Genomic DNA, 21,087 nt, shown 5'->3' with positions numbered 1-21,087 from the left:
TTTTAATGCTCTGCCAGGCCTTTACTGAAGCGGCTTTCAGTTGCTGTTTGTTTGTTGGCCTTTGTGTCCGAAGTTTAGTCTTCAACAAGTGAAACGCATGCTCAATTGGGTTCAGGTGACTGACTGGGCCATTCAAGAATATTCCACTTCTTTGCTTTAATAAACTCCTAGGTTGCTTTGGCTATATGTTTTTGGTCACTGTCCATCTGTATTATGAAACGCCTACCAATCAATTTGACTGCATTTAGCTGGATTTGAGCAGACCGTATGTCTCTGAACACCTCAGAATTCATTCAGCTGCTTCTGTCCTGTGTCACATCATGGATAAACACTAGTGTCCTAGTGCCACTGGCAGCCAAATGTGCCCAAGCCATCATACTCGCCTTCTCCATACTTTTTTCTTGCCATCATTCTGGTAGAGGTTGATCTTGGTTACATCAGTCCAAAGAATGTTTTTCCAGAACTGTGCTGGCTTCTTTGGATGTTTTTTTTTTTTGTTAGCAAAGTCCAATCTAGCCTTTCTATTCTTGATGCTTATGAGTGGCTTGCACCTTGCAGTGCACCCTCTGTATTTACTTTCATGCAGTCTTCTCTTTATGGTAGACTTTGGAGCCTACCACCTGGAGAGTGTTGTTCACTTGTTTGGCTGTTGTGAAGGGTTTTCTCTCCACCATGGAAATGATTCTGCGATCATCCACCACTGTTGTCTTCCATGGTGTCCAGGTCTTTTTGCGTTGCTGAGTTCATCAGAAACGCAGGTGATGCACCAAACTGGATGCACCAAACTTTAGATTTTGCCACTCATAATATTGTAGCAATTTTTCGGACGGGTTCTTTCTGTTTTTGCAGCTTAAGGATGGCTTGTTTCACCTGTATGGAGAGCTACTTTGACCACATGTTGTCTGTTCATAGCAAAATCTTCCACATACAAGCACCCCCCCCCCTCAAATCAACTTCAGGGCTTTTATCTGCTTCATTGATAATGACATAACAAAGGAATTGCCCACACCTGCCCATGAAATAGCCTTTAGGTTATTTTAGGTTATTAGAGCATATGTAGAGACACATCAATCATACATTACAGACACTTTATAAAATTTTCAGTTAAAGCTAACCTATGGTCGTTGAGCCTCTACACCTCCATTCCACATGGTGGAGGCTGTCTAAGCATAGTTACTAAATGATAACACTATGGATGGAGCTCAAAAAACTTTCATATTATAATGTTTAGAACTTCTTTTGCATAATAATTATTTCGAGTTTGGAGATGATTTTTTCATAGAAATACCTGACACAGAAATAGGATTCAATGAACGGCTCTGAAAGTATTAGAGAGAACAAGTCAGCAATTAATACAGGCAAAAAAGAACAAGCAGCAGTGGGTCATTTTATTGAGTGATAGGTAATCAAATTAAGTTTCAAGCTGAACCCAAATTTCGAGGAGGCAATAGAATCAAAGAATTACTGTACAAGGAAGCATTTTGGATTTGGAAATGAGAAACATTGAATCCATCAGGATTTAATAGAATATGACTTGAGTTCAATTTTTAGATAATTACTTCTTCTTTTAGTTTTTATTGACTATTTATGTTTTGATCTCTTTCAGATTTATATAATATGGATGTCTAATCAAGAACTTTGTGCTTTTTTAATTTGGAGCATGTACAGTATGTTTGAGAAATTATTATGGACATTCTTGTACTTTGTATATTGTAATGACTTTGTATATTGTTTTGTACTGTAATAACCACTAGATGGTGTAAAGGGGTATAAAATGGGTTGTTAATGAGTGTTAGCATAATAAAGGGTCGTATGGCCTGAAATGCTGTGAAATAAGGCAATTTAATTGGAATTTCTTTGTGGTGCTGTTCCAGTTGTTCCTGTAATTGCTTCCTATCACCAAAGGCTAAATTTGGCACTGTAGGACCATACAGGTATAGGATCTATAATCTGGAATGCTTAGGACCTGTCGTTTTATGGATACGTATCTGTAATTGGGATCAACATACCTTAAGTCTACTAAAAATCATATAAACACAGCAATATGGATTAATGAATTTTAGTGATTACGAAAATAAATTTGTAATGACAAGTCTGTAAGATCTTCATTTTTTTATCACCTACTGCAATCAAGCTACACAAGTAAAAATATATAAGATTTTTAATTAAACTATTACTTTTCATCAGTTCTCTTTGTATTACATTAACATTTGCAAGAAGAGAATTAATTGGCAAGCTGAGACAGAATTCCCATGCAAAAAAATGACCCCTACACTCAAAAGCCAACCGGTTGATTAGTACGATATAAAAAATTAAAAGAAGGTATAAAACTGAATAATTTTTCAATATAATTACAGACAAAATGAGACAACCAATCCATATGAGCTGCATTAAACAACTATTATTTGTTCAGCAGAAGAAACAGATGTAAATGTTCATTTATTTGATATTAATCTTTTAGTCAGAAGCCTGAACAAGGTGACCCATGCAATCTCATCATTAGAGAGATGACTGATTTGGGGATTAGCACCACATGAAAAGTATTTCTTTTTTTTCCTTAAACCTCTCATTTGCAAACTATGTAGGTTGACCAAATGACTTGAAAGGTACTGTAATTACACAGAAGGAAAACTAAAAAGAGAAAACAAGAGAGAGACACTTTTTGTACAGTATTTAAGGAAATAGTGCAAAGAGATACCATTTAAACCCACAGATTCCTCTCTGGGAGTTTAATCAAGCTTGGGAAAAGTCTCAGTTGAAAACTTTGGCCATCTGTATTGATCTGTAAAAAATGATATGGCTAAAAGGTCCATATTTTATATATGGAACTTACTGAGCCAGTCTAGAGGTTCAGCATTTATATAACAGTAATTATCCAGGCCTTCAAAGTAGGCACAGGAGTTCTCTATCTTGGATTTTGTTAGGAGTGTTATTGACACTACACATGCTCAGTGAGCTCTGAGCAGCTGTTGAGAAGCTAAGCTTAGGGGTCATCACAAATCATCAAGCAGAAAATGAGGTTTGTCTGTGATATAAGCTGATGCTACAGAACTGATTATTAAATTCTGATGGAAACTGCACTGTGAGAGATGCCCTGTAATGAGAATCTGCATTAAGTACTAATTAGTTTTGTATAGTGACACATATTCTGTATATACAGTACATGGTGAGTCGACCCCCGAGTCACTCACAACAGCACAGAACAGTACTGTAGACATCTTTGAAGATGTCAGGAGCACTGGACGGTGTTTCTATCTCCTCCAGAGGATCATCTAAAATGGTGGTGCCAATGGCCGCAACATAGGTCATGGTGCAGACGCAATGACGTCAGCGAGCAGGCTTGAAAATTCAAAATAGATAGGTGCTGAGGACTTGGGTTCGATGCCCGATTATAGGTCCTACTTTCAAGTGTTCCTGGGTGTGCTACAATTCCTCTCTGATTGATTTCTGGATACTGACCTACTTGCCTGACTCCTGACCTTCCTGATTGCCACCTGCCCTGATCTCTTCACCGGGATATTAATAAGAATTTGTCTTACCCATTTGGATACTGCGTATTGGACTCTTTGTATGCAACTTCCTCCTTGGTCCTAACTCCTAACCCATCTGAGCCGTTTGGCCCTGACAGAAGGCACAGATCTTCACTGCAAAAGGGCTCATACAGAAGCCCAAAAGATAATGTTTTGGGCATTGCTACTCTACTTTTATGTTAAGCTTTCATTCTCCAGTTTAATACAACACATTTGAATGATATTAGTCCACAATATTCCTTTTTTATCTATATGGCTACCTTTTCATATAACATTTTTGCAAATAATGATATAAAAAAGGCAAGTGCAGTAGTTCATAACACTAGTACTACTTTAGAGCTGATAAATGAAGAACAAGCATGTCACAATACTCCCCAATGAAGTTTAGCATTATTTTAATTTTTGGTTTGTTTCTGGTTTGCAAACTATCTTAGAGAGTGCCAATTTTTTTTTGCCATATCATGCTTCCAGGATTAACAGGTACCACAAAGATAATCACTGTGCTTTAGAAATTGAATCACTTGGAGGATGCATAGGGGGTCCTTGTATTCATACAATAAGTTATATTTACACATCAAACTCACACTAAAGTAATATTAAACATAAATATGCATGTATTAACAATCATTTAAAGTTACTTATATATATTAAAACTTACTTGCTTTAAGAATAAAAAATTCTGTCAAAAAATAATGATGAAATTGCATACATAACATTTCTGTATAAGTATAAATTAAGGGGCTGATTTGCTAAAACTCAAATTTATCTCCTTTTTTTCTGAAAACAAAGTTGGCCTAACTTCCTACCATGAATTGAACTCACTTATCAATAATTTTTCTAGAAAAAAAACGGAGTGTCAAAACGCCACAACCTAATCGAGCGTCAATTCATATCGTACAAATGAGGCTCTGAAAACTCAATTTTATTGAATTTTCAATGCGAAAATGACTTTTGAGATTATTGGATGAAAACCCTGACTTTTTTGGATTATCCAGCACAGATCACGTCGAGAAACAATTTAAGGGACATCTGCCATTGACTTATACATGACCTCGACAGGTTTGAGATGGCATTTTTTTAGATTCCGATTTTTGGCAACTCTGGGGTATGATAAATCTTTAAAAATCTGAGTTTTTTTCCCACAAAAAATTAACAAAAAAAAAGAATATTTCAATCATTTTAAATATCAAGACCAAAAATAAAAACAATCGATCCACAATGGTATTACATTCCCAAAACCCAACTTGATGACTACATATTTCTCTGCCTTTCTTAATAGCTCTGAGATTGTCCAGAAACCTAGTTTTCGCTGACCTTATCTTTCTTGGTTTCTAACATTATGGCAGCTACAATCCAGAATGTATATAATATATTTAGATGTGCATCTTATTTGAGCTTATATATGTGTCTTTTTATAGTTATTATTTTCTCAGAGTAATACAGTATTTTAGTAGTGCACTCCCTTTTTAATAACCCTAAAATGTATTGTCTGTCTCATTTGGCTGATAAGTTTTTCCTTTTCTTTCTCTGTTTTATACAGGAATCCATCTCTCTCTCCATATCATCCACCCCCTGCTTCTCCGTAGTAAGTATAAAGTCTTCCTTTATTTTCCTTGAAAATGTTTTATCAATAATTCTTGGTATATTTCTTATACAATTTCTTTTACTGTGAATTATTAAAATTCTGGGTACATAGTTTAACTTTTTAAGGCAACTAAAATAACAAAGTTACCAACTCACTGCTGCAGTTATAAAATGTGTGGGTGTTACAGTCTCGATATGGGATATGTCATATGTAAATGCTATCATTATTATTCAAAGTTTTCTTATTCAATCATATCAGGTCTAGCTATTTGTTTTATTATTTATCGATTTTTTTAATGACTGGAGTTTCAGTATGCACCTTGCATATTGTAAAGCATTTTGAAAAGTAGGAATAACTGCTGGCAATTTACTGGCAATAAATATTTCTTTTCATTTGATGATCCTTCATTTTCATTTTTATTTGATTATACTGCCATTTCAATGTTTGTTTTCTTATCTCATTTCATATGTATTCAGACAGTGTTGACTCAACAAAGCATGGACGTTTAACTTCAATTTTTGCAAATCATTTAGCATCAATATGAATTTTCTGCTCGCAATAACTCTATTCCAAATTGTTCATGTTCAGAACTCAGGGTACATCATTCAAAATGATTGGTGCTAAAGATCAGTTTATTTACTACAGCAAAGGCTTGTCAGCAATGTTTGTGGTATGGAGTTATGAGTCTCAAACCTAGAGTTGCTAATACTAAAGCAAACTGCTCAGTGTCAGAAGCAGCCCAAAGTTGTGTTCAATTTTGTTTTGAGACCAGGGACACAGGCACACCATGGAAAACTGATTTTCTACTTCCCCTTGAACAAATTGTGAATTGTACTGCAAAGGTTCCCTAGCATCTAGATAACACAAGTGTGTGTTAAGAACTTACCTATTCATATATTTCCTTATTCACTTTTTCTAACAATATGCTTTTGTGTAATGATGAGTGAATCTGTCCCTTTTTGCTTCACCAATAAAATTCTGGCAACCAAGGGAAAATTGCGAAACAGCAGGGACTGGTCCATGATCATTTGGTAAATGCATTTTAATGTGCAAAATCCCATGTTGTCAGACATAATTGTTATCTACACATAGGTATGGTATACAGCCTTAGACATTTTGTGTTTCCATTGCATGTCATAATAGGATAATTCAATAAAATTCCAAAGACATATATACAGCCAAAATAATCAGTTAAAGTACATAGTTCTGGACATAAAAACAGCTCAGCTGCTGTCCCTCTGAATTTTGAAATATAGTATCAAAGCTTCTCCATATGGTGATCAATGGAGAAATAGGCTTAAGAATATGTGATCAGCACCTTTTGGAAATTGCCATTAATAATTTACAGTGCAGGTATGAAAAATGCTACATGATCAAACATGAAAGCTACAATACAAAAAATATATATGAAAGATATATGTCCCGAGGCTCAATTATAGTAAAAAATATTTATTAAAGGTCACATAAAAATTGGTACATACTGACCCCACATGGCCCACCTTACGCGTTTCGTACCCTCCAGCACTTAGGTCATAGGTGTCTGTGTCAGTAGCATATTGAACACGAAATTTAAACCTAGGTAATCCCACCCATTTTTATTAAAATCAATCAAAAGTGAAAGGGGATTAACTCTATTTTCTTTGCATCTTATTACATTATGCCTATACAGGGTACTAGAACCATTTCTTTTACATTGTTCATTATAATCTTGAATTGTATCTTAATAACACAGTATTTTAACAATCCATTGATATAAAACATAGAATATTCCAGATATATAAATGTTACAGTCAACAAAAGGTAGTCAATTTACCTAAGAAATCTTTGCACAAGTGTTCACTGTTATAAATACTGTAATAAAAAGCACTCACCCTGGTGGTCTACTGGTGAGGCGGGGACGCCCGCCACGCCGCTCCTCCTCAGCCGTCATCTTGGTTTCTTAGGGCGTGCGCCCGCGTCTTGTTGTTTATATTGCCGTAATGACGCAATGGCACGAAATTGGAACACTATAAAAGACCCATTTGGGCTTTCAGACCTTGCCGGTTATAGGTTTATCCTGGTGGTGTTAAGCTTTGAGCTATATGATTCTGATCTGATCTGATTCCTGTGTTGACCCCTGCCTGGCTTTTGACGATTCTACCTTCTGTATCCTGACCCTTGCCTGATTACCGACTACCTCTTCTGCCTAATCCTTCTGATTGACTTCCTGGTTTGACCCTTGCCTGCCTGACTTTGTTTGTACTCTGCCTGCCCCGACCTGATCTGACTACGATTCTGTCTCAACGCCTTGTACCACAACCTTCTGCCCAAAGACTTTGCTTTATAGTTGTGCCCCTCTGCTTGTCTAGAATCCCTCACCTTGCACCTCTCGTTTTAAGACCTGGCGGCATCTGAGTAGCTGAGGGCTCCACCCGAGGCCAAAGGTGGCTGCTACAGGCAGAAGCACAAGCCAAGACCAGGGAGCTTGGCATCGGTTCTAGATTTAGGGTGCCAACCGTTACAAATACATTATAAAATCCATTCTATTTAGTGTACTCTGAGATAAACCTATTTCTATAACATAAAGTAGATCTCTATCGTTTCATGTTTAGGTGTAACATCAAATTCATGGTTAAGTCCTAATGGCAGACATGTCTCTAAATGGAAGATCCAATATAACTCTCTCCTTTCTAAAAGGCTTAAATAATCGCCTCCTCTCACTCCTAATCTTACCCTTTCTATCCCCTGAATGGAAAAAAAGGTTATGTCACCCCCATTACATAGTGTGATTTGTCTAGTGATGTTACTCTTTTCCGGTGTTCGGGGGTTTCTAATTTGGCTCATGTGTTCTCTTGCTCTTTCTTTTAGCCTTCTACTCGTACACCCCACATACTGTTTATAACACTTTAAACATGTGATCAGATAGATCACAAATGGGGTGTTACATTTAATATACTGTATCCTTTGATGTCAAATTCTTTAGCTGTCACTGTTGATTTGAATTTCTTAGATACTTTCATATATTTACAAGTAATGCATCTATGGCTGCCACATCTATAGTTACCTGTTGATGTAAGTGGCCCCAAATCCCGTTTCAGATGTTCCCTTTTCAGGGAGGCGATAGCATGTCCTTTAAAGTGGACCTGTCACCCAGACACAAAAATCTGTATAATAAAAGTCCTTTTCAAATTAAACATGAAATACAATTTCTATTTTTTATTTAAGCATTCATAGCTGTTGTAAACTCATTTAAACATCTGAGCTGTCAATCAAATATTGTCTGCCCCTCATCTATGCCATGGGCATAGAGGCGGGGCAGGCAATTACTTTCACTTTCCATTCAGCACTTCCTAGATGTCACTGCTCTCCCCACATTCCCCCATTCTCTTTACCATTTAATTGTGTAACCAGGGCATGGAAATGGACAGGGGGTCCCCCATTCTGGTGCACAAACAAGATTCTGAGATGATACAAGGCTTTCCTTAAAAACAGTGTCCACAAAATGGCTGCTGCCTGCTTGCTATCAATTTGAATTCCCAGACTGAAGGAAACAAGATTCAAATAATTTATATAGTGTAATTAAAGTTAATTTTGCTTGACTAATGTGAAAAAATAGAATTTTGAATAATTTTTTGGGTGACGGGTCCCCTTTAAGGTGTGGGCTCGTTTAGGGATAACATTGATCCCCAAGCTCAACACCTTAAAGAAGTGCTCATCACCATAAACAATTGGCAAAAAAACTTCTTTATAATTCTGGAAATGTTTTACTGTACCTGGTGGTAAAGGACACCTTTTCTGACCATTCTTGACTTTTGTCCTTATTTCTTGTACCCTTGAGTAAATCTTTCTATCACTTCCTTTTGCTCTCTGAAATGCTTTCTGTATAGTTCTTTCCTTGTATCCCCTCTCCAGAAATCTCTTCTGCATATCTCGTGACTGCCACCTGAAGTCACTACCTGCCAAGCAGTTCCTGTGAAGTCTTAGAAACTGACCAATAGGTATACGCTCTATCAACCTCCTGGGGTGACAGGACGAGGCATGCAAACATGAAAGGGTAATTTAACAATGGTGGTGCGCTTACAAAGTGCAAAACCAGGAGCCGGCTGACATCTCCCAATGTCTGCCATCTTTATGCACCGCATTCATGAGGAGTACCTCATCCTACTCCCTACAACTAACTTTCAAGTTTGGAAGTGCCAGCAGGTGCATGGATTGATGGAATTCCTGCCCTTACAGTGAGTCCTATGCAATGGTGTAACTAGATGTTACTGGGCCCCACAGCAATTCAATTTAGGGCCCCAAAATATTAGTAAGTTGACTTTTTATACTACAATATCTTGAAATTACTCTAGGGCATCACTGCCCCATTACAATCCCGGCCCTCCCTGCAGCCAGACAGGGTCTGATTCATATGTAGTCATGCCCCATGTCCTATGGCTGGTTAAGGATTTAAGAATATTTTCTCCTTTTTTCTCTACTAGAACACACATGATAATGATAATCCTCCATCAGATTTTTGGAATTTTCATGTCATTTGGAGACTTCTGGTTCACCTCTCTGGGGCATGCCTTGCGTGAAAAGTTTCTTCCATTTTATTCTCATTTTGCTAATTCTCACCATGAAAATCCACCTCAGTTCATCCAAACCCTACAAAAAGATGTGCATCCATAAGAAAACTAAAGGAAAAATCTTTTGTATAGTCTTACAGATCTTGTATGTATAATTGTCTGAATTATTGATTTTAGTGTGGTAATAGACAATGATTACTGGACACTGCCCCCCCCCACAGCTCACCCTAAGCCTACCTCTTTGCACATGAGCCCCATGACCTCCAACTATAGGGTTAGATATTATATCAGGAAATTAATTGGTGAGGCACAGTAAGCAGGAAAGTAGGCTTAGCATACACAGATGCATAAGCAACAAGGTGTCTTTTATATATTCCTATCTTATTAATATATATATATATATATATATATATATATATATATATATATATATATATATATATATATATATATATATATATATATATATATATATATATATTGTATCTAGCAAGGAAACACTGCAGAAGAACATTTCATATAAATGACTTAAGATGCATGACATTTTTTATTTATATGCAAATATATACAAAATTATTTTCCATGGACATGCAACATATATATTAAAACTCTGAATGTACATTCCTTCTGTCTAAAAAAATTCTTGCCATATTCTTCATTCTTGTGATATATTGTAATACATAAAGAAAGAAAGCAAACCAAGAAAAACTGCAAAGTAGTTTCTCCTGTAATTCTTCTTGAAGGGTGTGGATATCTTTAGCTACTGGCACATACGTCCTTCTTACCTTGTTTACTCATGGAAATTATTATGTTATGGTATTAACCAACACAGGTTTGTAAACTGATAATAAGTATAGCTGCTTTTATCATACACTTTGTCAAGTGGCAATCACAATAAATACATAAACATATAATACATCTTACCAGAACAGTGAATATAAATTACCTTGTGTATTTGCCTTATATATTTAAAGCACAAAGGTTCAGGAGATAGCTGGGGAGTGGTTTAGTTAATCCTCCTTGTCTTGCCTCCCTCTTGGTGGCCCTTTTTTACAGGCATCTTTCATTCTATGGTCCAACATGAGTCCTCTGCCTCTCTATGTGGCTTGTTCGACAATAATAATTAGAGAAATGTTTGAGTATAATCACACTCAAAGGTCAAGTGTCAGCACTGTTTGGAGAATCACAAGATCAGAATTCTTTGTTTTTTTTTTTATTTGTTTTCTTCAGGAGCTCCAAACAATCAAACCAAGTATTAAAGGTAAGGTTCCTCCTGGGATTTCTCTCTCTGGTAGTACAGGAATTGACTAAAGAGCCTTTTAAACCCATTAAGTCTACTAGTTTTAAGTGAGTTGCAGAAAAAACTGTGTTTCTTCTGGCTGTCTCCTCTACCAGATGGGTGGGGAAATTCAAATGGGTCAAACACAGTGGTAAAGATTCAAAGACAGAGGAAGAGAGTAAGAGATCCAACCTTGAGTTAAGGCTCATAAGGCTAATGCTATACAGGGCTGATCGTGGCCTATGTAAAAAAAAATAAGCCCTTCCACTGGCAGCTCCATTGTTCTTTGCCTGCACCCAGAACAGTCCACAGGCAGTGGATTTCGGTAAAGAAACTTGAGAGTTTGCATTTCTTTGGTGAAATCCACCACATGTGCCTGGGCCCATGCAGACGCAATTATTCTAGGTGCAGGTGAAGAAGAAAGCAGTTGCCATCATAGGGGCTGATTCTTATGCCAGTCCTATGAGGCATGAGACTTCTATAGTCCGATGGATCAGATCCGGCATCTCAGAAGCATACAAGTTGAATGCAGTTCTAATCCCTTCAGATCTTAGAGCCCACTGTACTCGTGCTGTTGTTGCTTCTTGGGTTTTTCAAGCTCAGGCCTCTACAGCAGTCTACAGAGCCACGGTTTTGTCATTTCTGAATACATTCATTAAAGGGGGCCTGTCACCCAGACATAAAAAGCTGTATAATAAAAGTCCCTTTCAAACTGAACATGAAACCCAAATTCTTTTTTTATTAAAACATCCATACTTGTTATAAAATCATTTAAAAATTTCAACTGTTGATCATATTTTGCCTACCTTTCCTCTATGTCTTATGCTTAGAGGCAGGACAGGCAATTACTTTTACTTTCCATTCTGTACTTCCTAGATTTCACTGCACTCCTCACCTTACCCCTCCATCCTTACTTTCTACTGTAATTGCGTAGCCAGTGCATGGGCACGGGCATCAGGTCCCCTATTTTGGCAGATAAACAAGATTTTGGGATGATGCAATGCATGCCTTAATAAATAAGTGTTCACAAAATGCCATTTGCTTCTTGCTGTGATTGTGAATTCTCAGACTGAGGGGAACAAGATTTAAATCATTTATATGGTGTCAATAAAGTTTATTTTGCTTGACCAACATGATGATATATACTGTAATTTGGAATTATTTCTTAGGGTGGCAGGTCCCCTTTAAATTTTACAAATCAGACATGGAATCAACCAATATTGTTTTGGGAAATCCATTTTACAGTTTGCTATGGTTCCTAAAAAATAAAATGTTACAGCATCCCACTCTGAAACTGATCTTATTACTTAATAAGATCCCATTGGTGCCCATTGTCATGTGAAGAATTAAAAAATTAGAAAATCTTATAATACTTAACATGATTTGCTTTTCCTGGCCCAGGACATGGCAGTGGGAAACTCTTTCCCTGCCCTTGGGGAGAGCTTAGGCTTGTACAGTAAAATAAGGAGACCAGTATGAGGCGGGGATTCAAATTTATTAATCTAACACTTTGGTGTCCACTGCAATGTTCCGGTCCAGTCCAAGAGGCAAATTCACTAAAGCACCTAACGCTAGCACAAATTCTCCAGCGTGACATAATTTCATTACTTCACCGATTTACTAACGGGTGCTGGTGTATATTCACTAGCTGTCAGGGAGCCGGGATGCTCCCACCAGGGAGTCACCAGGAAGCCCACAAGGGAGTCAAGGTCGCGGTGTCCAACAAGGTTTAAATCAGGAGAATAACCAAAGTCCAGGCAAGGGTTCAAAGGCAGGCAGAATATCAGCAAAGTCCAAAAGTCCAGGCAAGAGGTCAGCAACAAACAGGAACAAGATAAGTCTTCAGCAAAGCAGACAGGAAACCCAGGAAACTTCACAGGAATGAATCCTATACTTGGGCGCCATTCTGGCATCTTGGTAAGGCTTTTATATTTGAATTTGGCGCCATTCTGACGTCATCAGCGTCCTTGCGCCGACGTCGACGCGCTGACGTCATCGCGCCAGCTCCGCTACCCACGTGGCGGCCATGGACGCCGCCATTTTGGGAGCGACGCCGGCAGGGAAGGACGCGCCGCCCGGAGCTCCTGGACCTGCTCCGGGCGGCGATCGTGACAGTACCCCCCCCCCTCACGGGGGGCCTCCGGACCACCAGGACTTGGCTTCTGGGGAAATTTGGAGTGGAACTCCCTCACGAGACGAGGAGCATGGACATCAGAGCATCCTTCCCAGGAGCATTCTTCAGGGCCAAAGCCTTTCCACTTGATGAGGTACTGAAGAGAGCCCCTGGAGATTCTGGAGTCAAGGATCTTCTCCACCTCATATTCTTGTTGACCATCCACAGAGATAGTAGGAGGGGGAGGCTGGACAACGGAAAAGCGGTTGGAGGTAGCGGGTTTCACCAAGGAGACATGAAACACTTTGGGAATTCGCATCTCAGGGGGAAGCTGAAGTCTGACAGCCACAGGATTGATCACCTCCGAGATGGAGAATGGACCTACGAACCTCGGACCCAACTTAGGAGATGGTAACTTCAACCGAATGTTCCTGGAAGACAACCAGACTTTATCACCGACCTTGTAGGGAGGAGAGGGTCTACGTCTATGATCTGCAAACGTCTTATGAACCAGAGCACTCTTCTCCAGGTTTGACTTGGTTGCAGCCCAAACAGCAGACATGTGGGCTGTATGGTCATCAGCGGCCGGAACATCAGACAACACAAAGTCTTGTGGGAAGGCTTGAGGATGTTGACCATACACCGACATAAATGGGGACCTTCCAGTGGAAGTGTGGCAGGCATTTTTATGAGCAAATTCCGCCCACGGGAGGAGATCAGACCGATCATCTTGACAAAGGGAAACGTGGTTCCTCAAGAACTGTTCCAAGGCTTGGTTCACTCGCTCAGCCGCTCCATTTGTCTGGGGATGATAAGCTGAGGAGAACTGAAGATTAATACCCAGATCTTTGCACAGGGAACGCCAGAACTTTGCCGTGAATTGGGACCCTCTGTCAGAAACGATCTCGGCCGGGAAGCCATGCAGGCGGAAAATGAACTGGATGAACAACTGTGACAACTCCACTGCAGATGGAAGCTTCCGTAGAGGGATGAAGTGGGCCATCTTGCTGAAGCGGTCAATGACAACCCAGATCACGGTGTTCCCACTGGAGGGAGGAAGTTCAACAATGAAGTCCATTGCCAAATGCGTCCAAGGACGAGAGGGAACAGGCAACGGCTGTAGTAACCCACTGGGGCGAGAATGGCTGGACTTGGAAGTGGCACAAACAGTACAGGCAGAAACAAAGTCTTTGACATCTTTACGGATTGTCGGCCACCAGACTAGACGCCGTAAAAGTTCAAGAGTTTTAACAGGACCAGGATGTCCCGCTTGTTTGGAACTATGAGTCTGTTGCAGGATAGGCAGACGAAGCTCACGAGGTACAAAAGCCATTCCGATGGGGGTATCAGGAGGGGCAAAAGATTGACCAGCCAGGATTTGATCAGCAAACTGAGGGTACAATGAAGCGATGATCTTGACAGGAGGAATAATTGGCTTTTGTCTTTCAGGAGAACGATCCACCGGAGAGAAACTTCGCGACAGAGCATCGGCCTTCCGATTCTTGGAGCCAGGGTGATAAGTCAAGATAAAGTTGAAAGGCTTCAATAGCAGATGGGGGCCAAGAGCTGGGTTTACCCCCTTTTCGGATGAGAGCCAGGATAGGAGCTATACAAGAAGAGAATCCCTTAATGAATTGCCGGTAGTAATTGGCAAAACCAATGAATCTCTGGATCGCCTTGGTGCTCAGCCGAAGGGGCCACTCTTGGATTGCAGACACTTTAACAGGATCCATCTCGAAACCCTCTGGGGAGATGATATAGCCCAGAAAAGGAATCTTGGACACTTCAAAGACACATTTCTCTCTGGCAAAGAGAGAGTTCTTCCTCAAACGAGAGAGTACTTCCTTCACCTGGGAGCGATGGCTTGCAAGGTCCTTGGAGAAAATCAGGATGTCGTCTAGGTATACGACCACAAACTTTCCCAAGAGATCCCGGAAAATGTCGTTCACGAATTCCTGAAAGACAGCGGGGGCATTGCAGAGACCAAAGGGCATTACGAGGTACTCATAGTGCCCATCAGGAGTGTTGAATGCTGTCTTCCATTCGTCACCTTCCCGGATGCGGATAAGGTTGTACGCCCCCACGGAGATCCAACTTAGAGAAGATTTTAGCCCCCTTCAGTTGGTCGAAAAGTTCTGCGATCAGAGGCAAGGGATACCGGTTCTTAACGGTGATTTTGTTTAGACCCCGGTAGTCAATACAAGGACGTAGGCCTCCATCCTTCTTCTCCACGAAGAAGAATCCAGCCCCTGCAGGAGAAGTGGAAGGGCGAATAAACCCCCGCTGTAGATTTCCTTGAATATATTCTTTCATGGCAGAGGTCTCTGCTGGGGAGAGAGGATAAGTGCGACCTCTAGGAGGCATGGTTCCAGGCAGGAGATCAACTGGACAATCGTAGAGACGATGAGGAGGGAGAAATTCTGCAGACTTTTTACAGAAGACATCAGCGAACTCCTTGTAGAAGGAGGGAAGTGTCTTCAAATCTGACGAAGAAATATTCACCCTCTGGATGGGTTCAGCAGGAAGGAAGTGCTGTTGACAGTAAGGACTCCAACGGGAAACCTGCCCCGAGGACCAATCAATAATAGGGTTGTGCAGGCGTAACCAAGGAAGCCCCAAGACGACTGGAACAGAAGGACAGGAAATAATCAGGAACGATAACTTTTCTTTGTGTAAAGTCCCAACCTGTACAGGCAATTCCCCAGTCGTCATAGAGATAAACTCGGATTCAAGGGGTCGATCATCAATGGCGGTTACACGAAGTGGAGGAGTCAATGGAAACAGGGGAACATTCATATGCTTGGCAAAGAGAGTGTCCACGAAATTGCCGGCAGCTCCAGAGTCAATAAAAGCAGAGCCAACAATGGTCTTAGAGGACAGACGGATCTGTAAAGGCAGAAGAAACCTATGAGAGTTCTCTTGTGACTTGGGAGTAACACCCCCTACATGAGTCTTTGCAAGGTTACCTTGAAGAGGGGAACTCTGAGGCTTCACAGGACAGGAGTTGGTAAAGTGAGATTGACCCCCACAGTAGAGACAAAGTCCAGCCGTACGTCTCCGGAGTTTCTCCTGTTCAGAGAGACGAGCTCTTCCGACTTGCATAGGTTCCTCCGGAGGAATAACAGAAGGCTGCTGGGAGGTAGGAGGTAATAAAGGTCTTTGAAAGCGAGGAGCCAACATGGGTTGAAATTTCTTGACTCTGTCTCTATCAGCTTGATGTTCTCTCTGACGAGTGTCCACCTTGACAGACAAAGCAATGAGGTCTTCAACCTGCGTGGGTAATTCACGGGAGACCAGGTCATCCTTGAGGCGGATAGAGAGACCATTGTAGAAGGCAGCATGATAGGCATCATTGTTCCAGCAAGTCTCTGCAGCGAGGGTACGGAATTCAATGGCATATTCCGCTACACTGCGATTTCCTTGGCGGATCTGGAACAGACAAGAAGCAGCATCGAACACCGTCTGGAATTCATGAAGGAAGGCTTTGGAATCGTCAATTAAGGGAGACTCCTTCACCCAGTGCGGAGATGCCCACTCGAACGCTTTCCCCGCCAGACGAGTGATCACGAAAACCAACCTTTGCTCGCTCAGAGTTAAATTCTGCAGGTTGCAGGGCGAATCGAATCTGGCACTGATTCACAAAACCACGACAGGCTTGAGGGTCGCCACTGTAGAGAGGCGGTGCAGGAATACGTGGACCAGAAGTGGAGGACTGTGTAGCCATGTCAGCAGCAACTAGCGTGGGCGTTGTTGGCGTTGGAGTAGTCGGCGTCAGCATAGATAACTTTTCCAAAATCGCCTCAAGCGTGCGTCCGACATAATTTTGCAGAGCTTCGTACGCCTACATGCGATTATGCAGACCTCGAAAGGCCCTGCCGAAATCTGGCTGAGCTTCCTCAGTGGGATCCATGGCCCAAGTATAATGTCAGGGAGCCGGACTGCTCCCACCAGGGAGGTTGTCAGGATCAAGGAGGAAGCCCACAAGGGAGTCAAGGTCGCGGTGTCCAACAAGGGGTAAATCAGGAGAATAACCAAAGTCCAGGCAAGGGTTCAAAGGCAGGCAGAATATCAGCAAAGTCCAGCAGACAGGAAACCCAGGAAACTTCACAGGAATGAATCCTATACTTGGGCGCCATTCTGGCGTCTTGGTAAGGCTTTTATATTTGAATTTGGCGCCATTCTGACATCATCGGCGTCGTTGCACCGACGTCAACGCGCTGACGTCATCGCGCCGGCGCCGCTACCCACGTGGCGGCCATGGCCGCTGCCATTTTGGGAGCGACGCCGGCAGGGAAGGACGCGCCGCCCGGAGCTCCTGGACCTGCTCCGGGCGGCGATCGTGACACTAGCTCCCTTACACCAGGCTAAGTTGCAATATGGCAAAGGGATGTAAGTACGCTAATTCATTAACTTTCGCATTTTACTGAATGTTACCTCTTTACTGAATGTTACTTGCCTTCGCCACCTCAGACCAGGCGAAGTGCAATAGAGTAGATAGGGCTTACTTCAAAAAAAGTTGAAATTTTTTCTAAGTCCCAAAAAACACTGGCGTCTTTTCCTTTTTTAGGCTGAAAAATATCAAAAAATTTTTGGGGGTACCCTCCTTCCCCCCTACATTTATATGGCACCTAAACTATACAGTGGGCACATGTGTAGTGCAAAATAACAACTCTATTTTATTTTATGAAGCTTTCCCGGACTTGTGTAGTGTAATGTATTTGCTGCTACTTATACGTCCATTGTACTTTAACTGGGCGCCGTATGCAAATTAGGCATCGCTAGAGTAACTTCGCTTTGCTTGACGAATTAACGCTATCGCAACTTCGCTACCGTTTTGCCTCCCTGAGCGCAAAGTCGCATTTTAGTGAATTTGCGTAGCCCTGACGAAACTACGCCTGGCGAAGCTGTTGCTGGTGCAACTTCGGATCTTAGTGAATTTGCCCCTAAATCTAATACAAGCTCACTATAAATTGCAGGAACATCTTAGCACTACAAGAGAACCTGTTTGCTGAGGCAATGTGCCAAGTGGGAGTAGAAACTTTAAAAAGCCTCTGTAGCAGCTGATAGGATGATGCAAACATACCATTAACCCATATCCTGGCTGGACTGATTCTGTAGCAAGTTATTGTCATCAGTCAGCAGTTCCAGCAGTTCCTATGTATATATGTTTAAATCATGCTGCAAGCAGTAAGTGAGAATATAAGTGATAACAGCCACTGACAACAATCTGTGTGTCCATAGCCTAAAAAATGTCTTTGTGTAAAAACCCCTAGTATCCCAGACATAATCGCTATTTAAGTGAGTCATAGTGAATCTGGCCCAGGATGTTTGTGTGTTTATCTCCTGCTTGTTTTTGCTCCTCTAATTTGATTATTCTGAAGCCTGTATTCATCTACTCAAACTGGGTTTTCAGCTGCTGACGAATGTCCCTGATCCATTTATTTGTTGTCAATGGACACACTGGTGAATATTACAGACACCCACTGTCTCATCTGTACAGAAGCAGATTCATGTGGTATAAAATGCCCAGGCTGATCTTGCTGAATGCTAATGAGTTCAGCTGAATCACACATGCTGGGTAGTGTTTTCATCTGGACTGATTTCTCATGAGACCAGTGCAGGAGCATTTTATTTGTGATCTGGTTATAAAGAAAGCACCAGCAGCAGCCCCATTCACATGCATGTGTGTATTAATAAGCATCTGCTTAATAAAACAGACGTAGGGCTTGTCACAACTTAGGTTTTCAGTTTCTGTTACACAACCTTGTGGAAACCAATCAGACTGCGGGGGTGTGTGTGGCTGAGGGGGAAGAGCTTATTTGCCTTGAAATCTGCTACTGCTGGGAAGGAAGCACCATTTCCACGCTGATGTGCTTCATCCCAGCAGAGCTTTCACGTGTATACAATACTGAACACACATGGCATGCAGCAAAATGCCCCCAGTTTTCCGCCTTGCTTTCAGGCCTTCAGGCTGGTTCATGGTTAGGCTGCAATCTACTGCAGCAGCTCCCAAAGTAAAAGGATCTGCAGATCCTGAGGGGGCGCAGACAGGGGAGAAGAAATGGCAACTAGGGTCCCAAGTGGATCACATAGAAAGAAGCGAGAATGTGATGCTGAAATCTTGTCCTGCTGCTACAATGAACTTTGATAACACTCAGGAAGCATACAAGAGCAAAGCCACATGGGAGCTGTTGAGAAGCATAATGGTCTTCTGGCTGTGCTCCATTGATACACTTGTGGACCGGAATCAGCAGGTAGGATGTTCAATGTAATAAAGGTTCCCCACAGTTTCTGGAACAGTGGGTGCATTAATAATGATGCCTTGGCAAAAAAACAAACAGGAGTATCTCTTATTCCGGGACTTTCCTCTTCTGGCCATGCATAACATTGATCTAGATTATTTTCAGTAATATGTTCGCTCATATTTATTAACCTTCTTCCTCACTGTAAACTTTAACCCCCACCTACACCCTTCCAATTTAATTCCTTTATAGTCTCCTGTTATAGAATGTTATCTGTTTCATGTCCTGCCTTTAGGTTGACCTGTCCAGGGTACCTGCTATAGGCCCTTAGTGGAAAGTGGAGGAAACTATAATAAGTATGTAGCAGCAGTTGCCACTTGACTGTCTTGTATTATTAGTGGTAAAAATAGGGTCTGTGGCCATGGGACAGTAGGTATTGTATCACAGTTAACCAAACCATTCAGCTTTAGGTATTGTTCAACTACAACTCCAAACCTCTTTATACAGTCAAAGCTTTCCAGGGAGCTGTAGTTCAGTATCTGAAATTAAATTGATTGAAACATCCTATATTTATTTAAACCTGGGCCCTACCAAAGTATGCTTTTCCAAGGCCCCAGCACCACTAAAGATGGCTCTGAGGACACCTAAAGTATTTTATTCATATCTTCCCTGCTATTATTTGTTTTAAACCACATTTCTCTTACACCAACCTCCCTGTGTTTTTGCTACCAAAGCAAAGCCTGGGAGCTGTTATTCCTGCTTCTCATTAGGGTGAAGCTTGCAGCACTTTGCTATAACAGGTTTTACAAGCTCTGACTAATGTGCATAATTTATGTGCTTGGTTTGCTACAATCTCAGGACAAAAAAATGATGTGGGTCATTTTTATGAAACCATTCCATGTGTGTATCAGAATGGCTGCCCCTCACAATCACTGATTTCTCATGCTAAGTGTTGCTGATGCTCGAGGCTGCTCTGACAGCAAATCCATACAGTCAGCCATGACACAACCTCCAGTAAGCGAATCCGTTTCTGGGGGTGTGGTTTGCTTAGGAAGAAGAACGCAATTGACTGAAAGCTGATGCAGGGAAAGGAGACTCCATACATATATGTGTCATGCTGCCTGCCACTGCACACGTTTCATGTTTATTCAACTGCTATATCTATATAATACACAAGAGCCATGAATATCCTGTAAATTATATCCTTACAACAGTGCTTAGTGATGTCATCAGTTACAGTCGGAGCTTCGTGATGTCATTTCTGTCGCATTACTCACTGAAACTTGTGTATTATAATAAATCAAGTACCTCCTGTTGCAAAATATGAAGATATTAAGTCACCCTGGAGTTCCATGACCTGTATAAAAACACAGCGGAGTTCACGGGAGCCATCTTCAGCTGATTCGGTAATCTTCTGAATGAGACCGGCGTAGCGGCGCATGTACAGTTGGAGCAACTTTATGTTCCACGACAACTGCGCCGAAACTCACAAAAATTGCAGAAGCACCGGTCTCATTCTGAAGATTACCAAATTGGCTGAAGATGGAGCCAGTGAACTCAGCTGGACAGAATCTGTACAGAGGGGTAAGTAAAAGAGTTAGGGGCATTTGCCCAGGGTAGCAGCTAGGCTGGGGGGAGGAGGTAGGGGTAGGGTTTTTTTATTAGGGTTTGTTTCTCCTTTAATCAGCTGGCTTCTATGTTGTTTCTGGTGTCTGAACCAGAAGTGCAGAGGATATAAACAGCCAGACAAACACTGCGTTCAGTAGATATTACATTGCCTGTAATGTGTAA

At 41.2% G+C, this 21,087-nt stretch overlaps 1 protein-coding gene across 1 annotated transcript in view; it reads left to right on the top strand.

The window, feature by feature from the left end:
* Window positions 1–18,909: 18,909 nt before the first annotated feature.
* Window positions 18,910–21,087, top strand: part of prodh.L (proline dehydrogenase (oxidase) 1 L homeolog) — a 61,203-nt gene continuing 59,025 nt past the window's right edge. The window contains 1 exon segment of the mRNA NM_001096016.1: window positions 18,910–19,308. Coding sequence (NP_001089485.1) covers window positions 18,988–19,308 — 321 coding nt within the window. The 5' untranslated portion in view covers window positions 18,910–18,987.

This window comes from Xenopus laevis, chromosome 1L, assembly GCF_017654675.1.
Source record: "Xenopus laevis strain J_2021 chromosome 1L, Xenopus_laevis_v10.1, whole genome shotgun sequence".
Classification (NCBI taxonomy): domain Eukaryota; kingdom Metazoa; phylum Chordata; class Amphibia; order Anura; family Pipidae; genus Xenopus; species Xenopus laevis.
This window is presented reverse-complemented; position numbering and strand designations above follow the sequence as displayed.